The sequence below is a fragment of the Pelodiscus sinensis genome, chromosome 4, assembly GCF_049634645.1.
Source record: "Pelodiscus sinensis isolate JC-2024 chromosome 4, ASM4963464v1, whole genome shotgun sequence".
NCBI lineage: Eukaryota > Metazoa > Chordata > Testudines > Trionychidae > Pelodiscus > Pelodiscus sinensis.
In genome coordinates, this window is record NC_134714.1 from 107520475 (window position 1) to 107537725 (window position 17251).

General features: G+C 43.0%; 1 protein-coding gene across 3 annotated transcripts in view; it reads left to right on the plus strand.

Moving 5' to 3' along the window:
* The window catches only part of TRIM66 (tripartite motif containing 66), an 82394-nt gene extending 68255 nt beyond the window's left edge, over nucleotides 1–14139 (plus strand). Inside the window, exons 14-20 of one of the 3 annotated variants that reach the window (XM_025189972.2) lie at nucleotides 1963–2137; nucleotides 3019–3326; nucleotides 5589–5721; nucleotides 7658–7732; nucleotides 10316–10468; nucleotides 11215–11433; nucleotides 11752–14138. In XM_025189972.2, the coding sequence (XP_025045757.2) occupies nucleotides 1963–2137; nucleotides 3019–3326; nucleotides 5589–5721; nucleotides 7658–7732; nucleotides 10316–10468; nucleotides 11215–11433; nucleotides 11752–11811 (1123 nt within the window). In that variant the 3' untranslated portion in view covers nucleotides 11812–14138. Of the gene's footprint in view, nucleotides 1–1962; nucleotides 2138–3018; nucleotides 3327–5588; nucleotides 5722–7657; nucleotides 7733–10315; nucleotides 10469–11214; nucleotides 11434–11751 lie in introns of all 3 variants that reach the window. The other 2 variants (XM_075927994.1, XM_075927995.1) reach the window with 2 other exon arrangements.
* The last annotated feature ends 3112 nt before the right edge of the window (nucleotides 14140–17251 follow it).

The following is a 17251-nucleotide window of genomic DNA, read 5'->3' on the forward strand; positions in this document are numbered from 1 at the left end:
ATCTTGTCGACTACACATATTTCTCCCACTTTGCTGCCTCTGTATCAGAGTTGGGGGAGTGGGAGCCTGTGCCTGTTAAGAGATGGCTTTAAGCAGGCTCCCAAGAGCACTGGATCTGTCTGTTCCCCCCCACCCCCACGCTGCTGCCTCTGCTAGAGAGGCAGCAATGCGGAGGGCGAGGGGGGCAGGCTGGAGCTGATACGCATGGGAAGTTCACTTTTTAGCCAGCTCCCCATGCATATTGGCTCTGCAAATCTGCCTTCCCCTTTCCCCCGCCTCCTACAGAGGTGGGGTGGGCAGGCAGGAGTTAGTGCTGGGGGAAACTGCTTATTAGAGGCAGCAGCATGGGCAGGGGGAGGCTGCATCCCATAGAGCAACCTCTGTCCATGGTGAGCCTGAGCCTGCCATGGGCAGAGGCTGCTTCACAGCAGCAGCCCCTATCCAGGGGTTCTGAGCTCCCTGTGGACAGAGTCTGCTCCACATCTTTCAGAGCAGCCTCTGTCTGTGGGGAGCTTGGACCCCCCACAAATGGGCTGCCATCCCATGCTGCTGCCTCTGTGTCAGAGGGCAGCAGCACAGGGTGGTAGGCAGCTGGTCTGCAAGGGGAGCTGGTTTTTAAACTGGTTTCCCTCATGGACTGGCTCTGCCTATCATCCTGTGTTGCTGCCTCTGGTACAGAGGCACCAGCATGGGGTGGCCAGGTGCTCCCCGGAAGTGAGGCCAGGAGCACACTGGCTACCAGCCCCACCCCCAGGACTATCCAATAGTCATGTAACCACTAAGATTTAATGGAATTACGTGATGATTTAATTACATGGTACCTAACATCCCTAATGTACACACAATACAACTATACTGGCAGTGTGTAGTAGAGATCTAGCAGTGTATGTTGTCAGAGAGGATAGGTGATTAAATAAGATCACATGCATGTGAAGGTACATTATCACTTAAACAGAACAATAAAGACACTTAAGAGACCCTTCTTGAAGCTCATTTTTATTTTAGCTGTCTCATTTATAATTGAGTATCAGTTAATCTCCCTTCAGTACAACATTATTCTGTTTTGGTTTCTTATAAAAATATGCACACACATTTCACAGCTAAAGGTCTTTGCCAAAGTGTAGCTCATTCATCTGTATGAAATGAGTTGGAGGGCTCAACCCTGGAGCTCAGGGTAGACAGATTTACATTTTAAAAACATTTTAATAAACTGGAAAACTACATTTCAAAGCAATGTTGGAGAGGTATATCTTCCATGATACTCTTTTTGATTGTAAAACACTAGAATTACTAAAATGCCATATAATTCAAATTATATATAAAAAAGTACTGGATAGTCCAGAAAGACATAACAGAACAAGAACATAAGAACGACCACACTGAGTTAGACCAAAGGTCCATCTAGCCCAGTATCCTGTCTTCTAGTAATAGTCAGTGCTACATGCTCCAGAGAGAATGAACAGAACAGGTAATTATCCAGTGATCCATCCCTTGTTGCTTACTTCTAGCTTCTGACAAATAGAATGAAGAACTCTAAATTATCTTGCCATTTTTGCAGAATTTTGCTTCCAGATATTGTTTTCCGAATATTTTCATTTAGAAGTGACATGGCTAGTGTGATCTTTCTTGAAGCCAGTTGCACTCTGAAGAGTGTCAGCTTCAACTAGCTTTGGGCAGTTGAAGCACAAAGGCAGGAGAGCAGACATCGAAGGTAGAGATTTAGGCCCCAATTCAGGTGAGTATCTAAGCACGTGGTTAAATTCTAAATGTGAGAGACCGTTGCTGTTTAGCAAAGCACTTAAATATGTGCTTAAATTCCAGTAACTTCATCTTTAGGCATCTGCTTTAATGCTTTGCTGAATTGGGGCCTTCAAAACAAGTAAACTGAGTAATACGGAGAAGATGTTGAAATTAGGAGAAGAGGACTTTGTACAATACTAATTAATTTTATCATAATTTCAGAGCTTATACTAATGAGGTAAAAATTCCGTATGTACGACTGGAACGCCTGAAAATATGTGCATCAGAATCCGGGGAGCTTCCAGTGTTCAAACTGCAGCCACAGAAGGGTGGCCAAGATGAGACTTTCCTTCTGATAATTGAATGTGGTACCCAGTCTTCAAGTATGGCTATAAAAGTAAGTTGAGTTTGCATGGTTGGTGGATTGTTTTTTATCTCTTTTTGCACCACCCTACTGTGTACAAGGTCATTAACTTTGCTGGGTTGCCAATGGATTTCACTATTCTGAGATATTCTAGTACTTTGACAGGCAGCAGTATAAAACCCTGAGATTAATACACATTGCAGCACTTGTTACTTGTTTTCTTAAAGTATCCTCTGCTACCACATTACTTCCATTTCAGGAATACTTTGGACGGGCTTTGATTCTAAAGCAGTGTTGTATATTTGTGCATGTTAATCCATGCATCATACAGGGTGAATCACTTAAACACACACCTAAGACCCTCCAGACCATTGCTTTTGAACTGAAGTTCAATTTAATAGTATTTAAAAAGGAACCCTGTGCCTCCTCAACATAGGAGTCATGAACTTGGTTCCTGTTGAAGTTAATGGAGGTTTGGAATTGCCATAGATGAGAACAACAGAACTAGTCCCTTTTTGACACAAAAATGTATTTCCTTTAAGACTTGCATTCATCAGGAATGCTACATGGAATTTAGTTGACATGAAGAACAATACAGAGTTGACATCTCAGCTGGAACTAGTGTCTGTTTAATAATAATTTCCAGCTCTTACAGAATACTTTTTATCTTTAGCTCTCCAAGCACTTTGCAGTGGAGGATCAGTATAATTACCCCTGTTTTACTGATGGGGAAAGTTGAGGCCAGGGAGGGTTCCTTGGGAAGTAACTTGCCCCAGATGCTCTAGCAGATCAGTAGCAGAGTCACAGTCCAGTGCTGCATTCTAAAGAGTCACTTTGGATAAATCTCTGTTACAGTTAGGGAATCAGATGTGAAAAAGAAGAATCTGTTATTATGGATTTCTCTTTCTTTCAAGGTCAATCAAGATAGTCCATCTGAAGGACGGATTCCCACATATGAAGACTCTAAAGATAGAAAGATCTCCATCAGCAGCCCAATAGGACAGGCTCCATCTGCTTTTGTAGCTATCCCATCTGTTGATTACAAGCTTAGCAATGGCACCCCCGGCATGAAAAAATCTCTGCTCGCTCAGGAAGCCAATCCAATTGAGAATGAGGATTTCTGTGCTGTTTGTCTGAATGGAGGAGAACTGTTGTGTTGTGATCACTGCCCCAAAGTGTTCCATCTCTCATGCCATGTTCCAGCTCTGCTCAGCTTCCCCGTGTGAGTACATATAATACTTTCCTAATTCTGTCTCTGTTTCTGCCTGAGGAGCATACATGTCAGTGTTACAAAGGCTCTTTCACTTTCTCTCTCTGTATTGCCTTTTGTGGTCATTTTACAAAAGGCAAGAAAATTTTCCCACTCTCACATACCATGAGTCAGATGAATTATTAACAATCTCCTCCAGCACTCAGCCAGCACAATAATGGAGAGGTAGACTTAAATTTTATAAACATAACTGCAGTGTGTTGAGACAAACTAAATCCTTAGATTTTGTAGGAAGTCCATGGTAAAGTTCAGATTATCCCCGGTTGAGTAAAAACCAGTGCAGGTACCAGGAAAACCAGTGAGTTTCATTTTATAGAGTTTCCTCCTGGTTTCACTGAGAGAGATCCCCCCCCCCCATTCACACACAAAGAAGACAGGGACAGTCTAGATGCAATAACGCCTTATGTCGACAGAACTCTGTCGACAAAAAGCATATTCCTCGTAGAATGAGGATTACCGCCATTGACAAAACTGCCAAGTTCTGTCGATGTTATGTCAACAGAACTCGGCGGTAGTGTAGACACAGGTATAGTTTTGTCGACAAAAGTGGACTTTTGTCGACAAAACCCTGTACTCTAAACACACCCTAAATGTAAGAAGTTCTTTTTCAGGAGCAGTGTTGTTTGCCTATCATTATAACTTTTCTTAATGGCAGATATTTAGGCCTGGATCCTACAAAAGTTGCATCTGTTAGAGTTCCATTGAGGGCAGTGGCACTCCTGCTAAGGGATTTGCCAGTGTGGACCTGTAATGGGTAGCATTCATCTCATGTGAGTACTCCTCATCTGGCTGAGTTCATTTGCCTGCACTGCCTCATTAAAAGCCTTCTGGCTACTCAGCCCTTTGGCTGAGTCACACTCCTGTGTGATACTCAAACCCCTTCCATGGTACACACCTAACAGGGGCCCATCCTGGTGTCTCCATGTCTGTCTCCATTTCCCCTCAGTGTCTTTCCCCACTCAGAGAGACTGCACCTCCAGGCCTTCCTCTCCTGAAGGCAACTTCCTCGGTCAGCCTGGTAGTCTGCTCACCTCAAGCTCTGCCCCACTCTGACTGCTGCTGAATTTTGCAACTCCTTATGTAGGCGTCCCTTGCCCCTGATTGACCAGTTCCTCTAAAGCCTCTCTAGCCTCTTGGTGGACTTGTCTATGGCTCTTTCTGGGCCAGGGCCTTGTCCGCCCTGTCACAGGGCACCTTACAGCTTAGGGAAATTTATTTCCACAAACACATGTGAAGATAACTTTGAATTCTTTGCCCATTGAAGTAACAATGTGTTGAATCAATTCTTTTTCAGCAATTATTGAGGATTTACTGTAGTTTGACAAGTATCTCTTTTGTATAAATCCTTTCTATATTTTGAATAACTGACTCCGTAATATATAAGGGTACGTCTAAAATACATGGCTCCGTTGACGGAGCCATGTAGATTTGTTTGTTCGGCAAAGGGAAATGAAGCTGCGATTTAAATAATAGCGGCTTCATTTAAATTTAAATGGCTGCCCCGCTCTGCTGATCAGCTGTTTGTCGGCAGATCGGGGCAGTCTGAACGCTCCCCTGCCGACATGAAAGCCCTTTATCAACCTCCCCGGTAAACCTCATCCTATGAGGCATAACGGGGAGGTCGATAAAGGGCTTTCAGGTCGGCACGGGAGTGTGCAGACTAGCGCGCTGAGCTGACAAACAGCTCAGCGCAGCAGCCATTTAAATTTAAATGAAGCCGCGATTATTTAAATCGCGGCTTCATTTCCCTTTGCCAATCAGCCTAATCTACATGGCTCCATCGATGGAGCCATGTAGTTTAGACATATCCTAAGAGCCTGAACCAGTCCACCCTCCCACCCAAATCAATGGAAAGGCTACGATCAGTATTGAAGAAACTGCTAATAAAGCAACATTTGAAACCATCTAGCTATGCACTACTGCTGTATGCTAACACATACTCTTATTACAGTTTCCCTCCTCCTTTCTCCCTCTCTTCCATCCTGTTGTCACAGTGGATGTAACAAGCATCTTGTGTTAAATTAGATGGTAAAGCTTTGGGGAAGAGGACTGATTGGGACCTATTTTAATGCAAATCATAGATAGCAACAGGGAAGATGTATTATAAAAGACCAGACTCGTTTCTAAACACAGTGTTTCCTAAAGCTTTCCATTAAGTTGTCCTTTCAATTCAGGGACATGACTGAACTGATGTTTTGCTATTTTGTGCTGCAGGGGAGAATGGGTGTGTACTCTCTGTCATAACCTGTTGAAGCCTGAGGTAGAGTACGACTGTGAAAACACACGTTACAGACATTGTAACAAAGGGGATAGAGCACTGCACGGCCTTGATGATCTTGACCAGAAGGTGGGTACAAATATATACCAATCAATATAGACAGAGAATGTCTGATTTTCTTTTCTTGCAGTACAAACTCATGAGAATGTTGACATTTCCCATGGTTGTTATCTTAACTGTTCAGAACATAGTCAGTAACATGAAAATGCCAGGTATATATTTGATAACTATTCCCCAAGCTCAATTTTAATTTTGTGATGAATGTTGTGCAGCAGGAAGATGCAGATTGGAAAATGCCGTCCTTTCTCCATAACTCAGGGAAAGCACAGATTGCAAGCAGTGAAAGCTTTCGCCACACCACATACAGATTGCAAGCAGTGAAAGCTTTCGCCCTTCCCATCTGCTATCAGAGATCCCCCAAATGGGGGTATTTTAGACTCGGCGTCCATTTAGACCCCTGCTCAGGACAGTTGTGATGGTATTTTTGGGATGTGGATATTGTTCACTACCAGTTAGATTGAAACCATCAACTCACTTCATATAAGCCACGGATCTGTGTTTAGATGGTGGTAATGGCATTTAGTCGCTACTAATCCTAGGACACGTGGGAACTACAACCTCTGCAACTCCACTGCCAGTCTCCACAGCTATTAAATCCCCCATGAAATATAACTCTGTTTTGAAAGCCTGCTCAGTAAACTCCAGTCTATCTAGCACCTTTTACCATGAACCAAGAGTCACAGATACTAGATGAAACTTGTGCATTTCAGTGTTACCTTGACTTAAAATTGTTCATATCTTTTGGATTTGAACAGTAAAGTTTCTATAGAAAAAAGGAATTGGCTGCAAAGATTTCCCTTGGTGGGTTACCGAAGAAAGTTAAAGTGTAATGGCTCACTGACCATTCTGGAGCAAACCAACTGAGGGAACAAAGATTGATAATAGAAATGTTTTTAAAATTACCATGGACATGCTTTTTTATATTATACTACTAACCATCTTATGCATTTATATTATATTAATGCATCTATGCATTTATATCAACATAGAATGTTTGTCCAACTACTGCCTGAGATTTATGTTGATTGCCTGTTGTTAATTGGTCCTTGGTGGCGAGCTTTCTAAAGAAAAGATTTCCTTTAATTGTAGCAGTGTTTAGATGCATTGGGAAAAAATTTGTAAAGGAGATTAGACAAAATAAGAAGCAGCAAAGAGTTTATCTTTTTGCCAAATTCCAAGAAGTATCAAATTATTTCATGTGCGTGTTAAATTCTGTATTCTTAAAGAAGTAAGATCAATAAATTAATGTCAACTAGTAGACATCCAGAGTCAAATTTTCAAAGGGCTTTGAAAATATAATTGTGAGAGGAGTAAGTGTACCCTTTTGTGCACACAAACCTTCCATTTGTGCACACAAAACAATTGTGTATGTGAGTGTTTGTCTGCATTCACAAATGTAGCCCTTTGTACACTCAGGTGGATGCACTGACAAAAAACAAAAACTAAAAGGAAGGCCACATTTTCAGAGGCCTGTTGAGAATGTGATGTACATATGATACCTCCATGTGGATCGCAGCAGGTGCATCTGATACTGAAATGTCTCAGCTACATATTTTCCACTGTTGCTGCTGTTCTTTTAAGCAGTAACTGAAAGAAGTGTGAGTGTGGAAGGAGTGAGTGCAGAAAGGGGTATGTGTGATTTTTCCAAGATAGTCTAATAATGAAATTAAAATATTTACTTAGAAAAAAACATGCAAAATAATATGGTTCTTAAAAGAAACAGAGGAAAGGTGGTGTTAGCATCATGGTGTGTGGTATTAAAGAATTTGGCTATAAAATTAAGCTGATTATACATAGATTATGGTTTGGAATCATACCCTTCATTATTGAGAAGTACATGGCTCTGCAGCAACTCACAGTAGTCTCAGCATTGATTTAGATGTGGGTATGGCAAATCTCACCTGACACTGTTTAGAAAACTGTATTCTGATTTTGGATTTTACAGAAATGTGAAAAGTTGGTGCTTTCCCTCTTCTGCAGTAGCCTGAGCCTACCATTCCATGAGCCTGTCAGTCCACTGGTAAGTGCTACATACACAGAGAACTAGGAGAGAATCCAAAGAATCATCCACCTCTACTCATAACTAGGAATGTTAAAAAGTGTTTTATTTTGTAAATGGGTGACTGCTGAAACCATTTAAATAAGTACACTTTCACGTTTCTACTCAGAACTCCTTGTATTCTCCAAAGACAATCATTGACATTCCTACTAAACACTGGAGTCACCTACTGTTAGGTTTTTCCTCTTGTGCCACATCAGAAACCAAACCACTGTTGATCTATACAACATGCCAGCACATTTTCTAACACCATGTTGAATGTTTAGTGCAAGATGTTTACAAGATGGCAGTTTGGTGGAAGGCTTCATATTAAGTTAGGACTACTGACCTAGCGGCAGTGGCAGACTAGTCAATGGGGCCCATGCCCAGGGACCCTGGAAAAATGGGCATCCCTGTATTCCTGTCCTGCTTTGTCCACCTGGTGGGCACTCCAGCCTGGGAGTGAGGTTGGGACTCAGGATCTTGTCCCACTCTGCCCAGCACTAGGGATATCATTATGTAGATGATTACACGATTACCCAGTAAGCCTGGGCATATCGGTTAATCCTGTCAACTACACGCACTCCCCCCCCCACAGCCTCTTTATCAGAGGCAACAAGGTGGGGAAGCAGGAGCCAGTGTCCATGAGGAGCTGGCTTAAAAGCCCATGTTGCGGGTGGTTGCTGGAGTTCTAAATTGCAATCCTGCAGCCTGGGCCTCGCCCCCTCCTTCCCAGCGGCTAAGGGATAGGGCAATGGGCCTGGGTCTTGCCTCCCTCCCTCCCAGCAGCCAGTGAGCGAGGTAAGAGCATGGGGCCTGGCAAGGGGGCTGGGCCCTGACCCCCCCCCCCACCCACTGGCAGCCAGGTGCGGGGGGAGGGAATTGCAGGCCCCAGGAATAGCGCACCAGTGGGGAGAGTGTATGGCTTCGCATGGCTGGGGAGGAGGGTTGGGGGACAGCCAGGACTGGAGCGGTGGGAAAGAGGGGGGCCACGAGCCATGAGTCCTCCCCCCTTGCGGGGGGCCGGAACCATGAGGTCTCCCTACTCGTGGGGAAGCCATGAACTGCATGCCCTCCCCCTCACAGCCGGAGAGAGAGAGAGCAGGGTCAGCCATGTGTCCTCCCCTCACAGGGCCAGAGGGGAAGAGCCAGACCTGCCTCGGCCCGGCCCAATCCCCTGGCGGCTAGAGGGAGAGAGCTGATCTTGCTGCAGCCTTGGCCTGGCCCAACCCCCCAGCAGCCGGAGGGAGAGAGCCAGGCCAGCTGCAGCTTCGGCCCAGTCCAACCCCCCAGCGGCCAGGGTATGGGAGAGCTAGGATTGGCCTGTCTTCAGAGGGGCCCAGCGCCCGGGGAGAGAGAGCCGGGACAGGCCAGGACCCCCATGCCTTGGCCTGGCCTTCCCCAGCACTTGTGGGGGCAGAGCTGGGGCTGCCTACCCCCAGAGAGGGGGATTGATGAGCATAGTGAGCAGGGGGCACCTGCCCCTAATAGTAATACAATATAAGTAAAAAACTGCAACTCAGAACAAGTCACCGAGAGCTTATGGAACTGATTACCAGCAAGCAAGTAATTTCTTGGAAAGATGAAATAACAGGGAGAGAGAGAGAGTTCCTAATATCTGGTGCTCAGTGAAGAAGCTGAGATTGGAGTCAGAGAAGTTCTGTGATGACACACTCCATAGCCACTACAGTCTAAGCACTAACAGTGGCTCTTTGGTTTAATGCCAGTGCATTATGGTTTAACCCATGGTTTTTTCCCACTAAAGGGTCCTGATTAGTTTACTGGATACATTTGTTCAGAACATAAAAATGGCCATGCGGTGTCAGACCATCTAACCCAGTAACCTGTATCCAAAATGGCCAGTGCCAGAAGCTTTTCTAAACTGCAAGCTTTCATTTTCTCAGAACATTATTGTTAAGGGTGGTTGGGGGCAGTTTTATGTCATTGTCAATATTATATACATTACTGAATCCATAAGGGTTAAATAATAAGAGGAGGATCATACTGTAATGGGCTGGAAGAGCTAGATAGATTCAGGAAGGTTTAGGTCCATCAATGGCTACGTGCCAGGATGGGTAGGAATGGTGTCCCTAGCCTCTGTTTGTCTGGAAATGGGTGACGGGCCGGATCACGTGAGGATTACCTGTTTGTGTTCCCGCTTTATGGGGCATCTGGTATTGGCCACTGTCAGCAGACAGGATACTGGGCTAGATGGACCTTTTGTCTGACCCAGTATGGCCGTTCCTAAGTTTTTATGTTCAGCCTTCAAAGCAGTTCTGTGTTTAATCCAACCTAATATTTGTTAACTAAGAAATGAGGGAAGATAATCTTAAAGTATTGAAGTAGGATTATTCCTCTGATTTCCAGTGTATCCACTGGTGAATCACTCCTATTGTTCTGTAATCACTTTCCTTATTTGTAAAATAGAAATAATAATCTTATTTACCTCATAGGGATATTTGAGATGAAAGGCGCTATAGCCAGGGTAGAATTATTAATTAATTGGGTTCCCACTTTAACAAAGGTTATGCCTAACAATGTCCCTGCATTTTCTTTTTATCACAGGCTCGTCATTATTATCAGATCATCAAAAGGCCCATGGACCTGTCAATAATACGGAAAAAACTCCAAAAAAAGGACAAATCACACTATTTTGCACCAGAGGAGTTGGTAGCTGATGTACGTCTCATGTTCTGGAACTGTGCAAAGTTCAATTATGTAAGTATCTGGTATGTAGAAACCAGCACGCACCACCGTCAACCTGTGAAACAGTGGAACACTTGTGTCTTATCCACCACTGTATTATACTAGTGTAGTTATTGATTCCACTGGAGTTATACTGATATAAAACTGGTCTAATTGAGCGGGTAATGTGATTCTTTAAGTCTTAGATAGTCTGTGGATTTTTTTACATTGGAAATATGTGTCTGGAGACTAGCGCTAGATTGGGTATGAAAACTAAAAGAATGATTTGTCAGCCAGCTAACGGACTTCCGGAGAGGTAAGCTGCTGGTGTGCTACTTGATTCACTAAGATGATCCAGACATCCAGCACAGTACCTGGCAGAGTGAAGGTGTGTGGGGGGAGAGCCAGCAGATCCCAGGGCACTGGAGGATGCTGCTCCTGGCTACCATAGCCCACAGTAGATCCATTTTCTAAGGCTACATCTACAGTGTGAGTTTTTGCTGCAGAAAATATGCTAATTAGCATAAGTCGCAATCTCATTAGCATGTTTTCTGCCGTTTCTTTTTGCGCAAGGGGTTTTTGCGCAAAAAGAAGCAGTGTATCTGCTTCCGTTTTGCACAAGATCCTTATGCCTCTCCGTTAATGGCAGCATAAGGATTAAATGTATGCTGTGAGTGCAGGGGGCCTTGGCAGACTGTGGGAAGAACAGGGGAGGCAGAGCTGCTACTGGTGAGTTATGGGCATACAATGATATTGGATTGTCATTCCTTCCCTTTCAGCCAGATTCAGAGGTTGCAGAGGCTGGACGATGTCTGGAAGTGTTCTTTGAGGAGAAGCTGACGGACATTTATCCAAACAAGCATTTTCCTTTGATGCAACAAGAAGACTCTGATTCTGAAGAGGGAGAGAGGGAGAATACCCCAGTGGCCCCCAAAGGGTTCCCATGGCCATCCCATGGGCAGGAGTGTATTCAGCCTAAAAGGAGGCGGCGCCATGCTGTAAGAATGCAAAAGCAAAGGCATTGTTGCTAAGTGGCCACACTGCTAATTCTGTTTATAAGTGTTGATGTGAAATTTTGACTATGCTTTGTGGGAATCAGCTATCAAGATTGTATCCCATAAGTGCAATCAGTTCTGCAAATGTATAGCAAGTTGCTCTCAGTGGAATAAATTGTCAGTGGCATAAATATATATAAGTGAGTGAGTGAAATCTCTCCAACTACTGGGTTATCTTCCTAATAGAAAATAGTGTAAAGAATTTTTTAAAAGACTAAGCCCTCTTGCTACTTATTCACTGTTTGTTTCCTTTGTATGCAGGAGAGTGAAAAAACTAAAAGAACAATGTTTCAGCCAGCTAACAGCCTTCCTCAGGTGTGATCTGCCAGAGTGCTCCTGGATTTGCTATGAGGAACCAAACACCTAGCAAAATAACTGACAGAGTTAAGGAGTGAGTGGGAGGAAAATATTTGAGTTATTCACTTAAAACATTTATAATCAGCTGACCACCAGCCTTACTTAAAGACTTGGGGGATGATTAAGAGATTTAAGCATTTTTAATCTATCCAGTTCTCTACCTATCTAATTGCTTATATATTTTGCAACATTTACACTGAAGTACTAATGTTATAGTGATGTATAATTATGATTAATAATAAAAGTAGAACATTAATAAACTGTAATACTTCTGTACAATTTCATCATCTGTTTAATATGATCCCTTCATTTTATAGACCACAGCGAGCTATGTAATAATCTTGCACCTGCAATGCAAATGTTGACCATGATGTATGTTAAATATGGAGGCTGATCACCAAAGACCAAACCTTGCAGTCTAATTTAGCAGTTTCTCTTGGAACTTTGACTGAGTTAGGCCTGCAGGGTGTAGTTATCTGGTTAGTTGTCTCTTTTGAAGTGGAGCATCTCATGAAATCACAAAACAGCAGGGCTGTGTGTGAATATTTTTGAGTGTAGAATGGATGCTAGGTTTGCAAAGTCACTAAAATTGTATCTAACTCAGTGCTTTGTATAGCATTAAGGGATCCCTTGAATATCAAAGGCAGCATTTATATAAAACCAAATCCTGTTTTGACCTTTAAAATGTGCAGTGGAGTTGCCATGTTAATAACAAAGTGATTATGTGGTTATAGAAGTGCCTATAAAATAAAGTGGTATCGCCTTAATTTTCTCATTAGTTACTTCTAGTTAACAACAATGCTCTAAGATGGTGGTAGCTAGTATACTCACAGAAGAAATGAAATTATGACTAATTCATTATCTCAGGTTGCCCAGAACATTGGCAGAATTCTATGGCCAGATTGTAGCCTTGCAATTTCATTGACCAACATTCAGTAAGTAGTTGTGCTGGGCAAGTTCTGAATGGTGACCTGGAGTCACAATTTGCTTCCCCAGAGGAGAACTAAGCTCAACCAGACCTCATGCTGGCCAGCACATTGGCTGTAGGGGTGTCTTCCTCTACTTTGCACTTCTGCCCAACTATGGAAGGTAGGGTCATTATCTGACCCCAGAAGAGGAGAACTGTTGCAAATCCCACACTCGATTAAATTCAACTATAATTTGTTTCTTGAAAATAAAGGGGATATTATGAGCACAGTTTATATTGGCTGTTGTTTGGTCACCATGCATGCGATTTTAGACTGCACTTTAAACAAAGGCTTTATGTATCAAATAAGAAGACTTAAATGCTATGTTTTATTGTCTGTTACTTATTGTTTGCCATTAACTCAGTAGTGAGATGGTGTGTTCTCTGCTTTGACATAATAAAATATGCACTATGAAAGACTGCATGTTATAAACTGAATGGAAGGGAGAGAGATGAATCCAGTGACTATACTGATGTACCGCACTGTATGTCTGTAAGAATATCCTGTTTGTACCATCTGGAACAGCTGAAGAATAATTCACATGCCTGTCCTTTTCACTTAATTCATTCTTTTACAGGTAGAGCTGCCATGACATCAGCCACTAACTGCAGATTTATGAGTGACTGGGTTGACCACCCAGCTGGTAATTAAACCTCCCACCAAAAGGCCTATGCTTCCATCATTACTGCTTCATAGGGTGATACTATTATAAAATGTAGACGGTCATAGAGATGGAAAAATCATTGGCTCATCAAGTCCATTGTCCAGCCAAGGCAGAGTGACTTAGAAATTACTTAGGTTTATTAGTTCTGTAAATGTCTATTTATGTGGTTTAATATTTGTTTATTTTTAATATTAGACTTTTAATCAAACAAAATATGTTGTTCCTTTTTTAAATTAGGCCGAGGTTTGTTGCAGATGTTACTGTAATTTCCAGGAGTGGAATGCTGACAGGATACAGCTCTGAGATCCATGCACTTTTCTAATGTTTTTAGTTCACTGGGCGTAAGGTCAAGTGCTTTCACTTGGATAACAGACATAACTGTACAACTGGAGTTTCAGACATAAACAAAGCTGAACTTAAAGGCATGACACTGCACATTTCTGACCTCGTGTCTTGGAAACATCTGTGAGCCTCAATCTTTGGGTCACCACCATAGTGCATAATGTGTGGTAAGACCAGCATCATCTCCCACAGCAGCTTCCTTTAAATTGTTGCCTTTACAGTCTACTCTTTTGGCCTTGCCAGGGCCCTGGGCAAGGTGAGAGCAGGGGGCCTTGCTCTGCGCTCCTGGAAGGTGTGGAGCCAGCATCAGCCAACCCTCAGTAGTGCCTGGGCTGCAGTGCCTTCTCCTCCCCCCCCGCCCCCCCCCCCCGTCTATCCAGGCCTGAAAGCGACCTGGAGCATGAGGAATGGTGGCATCTGGCAGTGATTTAAAGGGCCCAGGGCTTTGGGCACTGCTGCTGAAGCCCCAGATCCTTTTGAATAGCTGGGCCCCAGGGCAATTACTCGCTTTACTTCCCTCCCCGTCAGTGGGCCTGCCTTTTGGACATGGATAAAGAGAGCAACACATCTTGAGAGTCTGTGTCTACTCTCGAAATTCTTTATGAAAAGTAAAAACACTCTGCAGCGACACCACAAAAGGAGGCTATGAAAGCAAGAAGCTCTTGTTTGCTATCAGAACAGCTGTATGCATTTAACTCAAACACAAATGTTGGGTTATGTTGTTCAAAGGGTTCTTTTTCTTTGGACTATCCCACAGCCAGTCCCACAGTCTAGAAGGTGTGAAGGCAAAAAACCCTTCCAAGTATTAACTTAATGCTATTGAAAATAAGTTGGACCCAAATTGTGTCTGGGAAACATCTAAGAAATCCCAGTGGGTTCACACTAACGTAACTGGAGTGAAAATGTCTCTCTTTTCCTTCAGCACTAAGTTACATATGGAGTTGAAAAATCCTCTTCAAGCGTAACAGGTTAATTTCATTTAAGTAATAGGCCTGCAGAAGAGATGATAGCTACCATTTGAACTTCCCTTGTAGTTTCAGAGAGACACTCTAAATATGATTAGAACAACATGAATACCAATAAAGCTAAAAAGATGGATTGCATGTTTATGAAGGTAATGTGCTTTGCTGAACAATACAATTTGTGAAGTGTATTTGTGTGCATGTCTTAATCTGAGATTGTTGCTTCAGCTCTTTTCAATTACAGAGTGATTATCTAATATCATTTAACAACTATCACCCAACTTGTTGAAAACTCAGCTGTACAGAGCAGGATGGATAAGAAAACTTATGATATGTTAACATCTAATGTAAGTTCCCCAAGGCTACGTCTACACTGGCATGAATTTCCGGAAATGCTTAAAACGGAATAGTTTTCCGTTATAAGTATTTCCGAAAAAAGAGCGTCTACACTGGCAGGCTGCTTTTCCGGGACTTTTTCCTGGAAAAGACTACTGTGCTGTCTACACTGGCCCTTTTCCGAAATAGTTTTCTGGAAAAAGGACTTTTGCCCGAGTGGGAGCAGCATAGTTTTTCTGGAAAAGCAGCTGATTTCTTACAGTAAATCGTCACTGCTTTTCCGGAAATTCAAGGGGCTGGTGTAGACAGCTCTCAGCTTATTCCAGAAAAGCGGCTGCTTTTCCGGAATAAGTGGCTCAGTGTAGACACAGCCTAAGTGTGCTGGAATCTAGAACAAGTAATAATTTGCCTTTTGTTTTTCAAATTAGTACAGAATAATGCAGGTCTATGTATTGTATAGACCTAAGCACACCACACCGTTGAGGGTCAGCAAATAATACTGGAAAAATTTAAATTTACGTGAACATTACAATAGATAAAGGAATATTCCTTTACTTTTACTGTAATAACAAGTCTCTTTGACCAGGAACACGAGGATCTTGAAAGGTATTTTAAATTCTAGAACACCATTGAAATTTAAGGTGGATTCTAGATTAGATTTACATTTAGAAAAAAAATTAAAGGAAAATTATTTTGGTTTGAAAAATTGAAACAGGAGTGTTTTTTCCCCCAAATATGCTCGACCTTTCCTTTTCTGTGTTATGGTGGGTTTAAAAAAATGTCAACCTCAGAATGATAGTTCCCTAGGTTTAAAGGCTCACGGTTTAGTTCCTTCCATGTTTTCTTTACTCCGTTTTCTAGCATATTATTTTTTGTTCTTTCAGCAGTCCACATTGCTGTCCTATTGCTGCTGTCCTATCGCTCTCTCTTCTTTCTTCAAAACTTTCTTTCTGAACCTCTGCCTGCTATGAGTGGAATTTGGTAGGTTTGTTTCCCATTTCAACACTGACCCACCTAATGTTGAAAACTGGGTGCATCTTATGAAGAGAGACTTATTTTCCTGGCACGTTGGATACCTAATTTCACAGTAGCAGGGTTGCACATTTTAATGGAATTGTGTTTGCTTTAGAAAAAAATGGTTACTTACCTGTAACTGTTGTTCTTCGAGATGTGTTGCTCATGTCCATTCGAATGAGATGTGCGCGCACCGCATGCATGGTATCCCGGAGCATTTTTTCCCTAGTAGTACCTGTCGGGCCGGCAGGTTGCCCCCTGGAGTGGTGCTGCTATAACAGAGCATAAGTACCCCTGCCGGCGCTCCCCCTCTGCATTTCCTTTTTGCCGGAGAATCCAATGAATGGGAGGTAGGGGGAGAATCGAATGGACATGAGCAACACACCTTGAAGAACAACAGTTACAAGTAAGTAACCATTTTTTCTTCTTCCAGTGATTGCTCATGTCCATTCGAATGAGGTGACTCCCCGGCTGAACCCAAAAGAGACGGGATCGGAGACATTCTGAGAGAAACAAGTCACCAGTAGATGAGCAACATACCCATAGAACTTTATTGAACGCAAAGTACTCGACTGAGGTAGCAACAGTGCCCACACATGTACAAAGCTTTTCCCCTTATGTGTCCGTTTTACAGAACTGAACTGAGTACTGCAGAACCCAGGGCAGCGTCACTTCTGGCTTGCTGGGTAATGGCATAATGTGCAGCAAACATGTGAATGGAGGACCATGTGGCTGCTCTACAAATATCAGTGATCGGCACCTGCACCACAAAAGCTGCAGAGGACACCTGCGCTCTGGTAGAGTGCTCCCTGGGGCGGCTCCTTGGGTGCTATAACATAACACTCCCTGGCTATGTCTAGACTGCAGGCTTCTTTCGAAAGAGGCTCTTTCGAAAGCATCTTTCGAAAGAGCCTCTTTCGAAAGTTCACGTCTAGACTGCAGGCGGATCTTTCGATAGAGGAAATCCGCTTTTTCGAAAGAGAGCACCCAGCGAGTCTGGATGCTCTCTTTCGAAGATGGCCTCTTTACATTGTAGAACGCCTTCTTTCGAAAGAGGAACTTTCGAAAGAAGGCGTTCTTCCTCGTGAAACGAGGTTTACCGCCATCGAAAGAAAAGC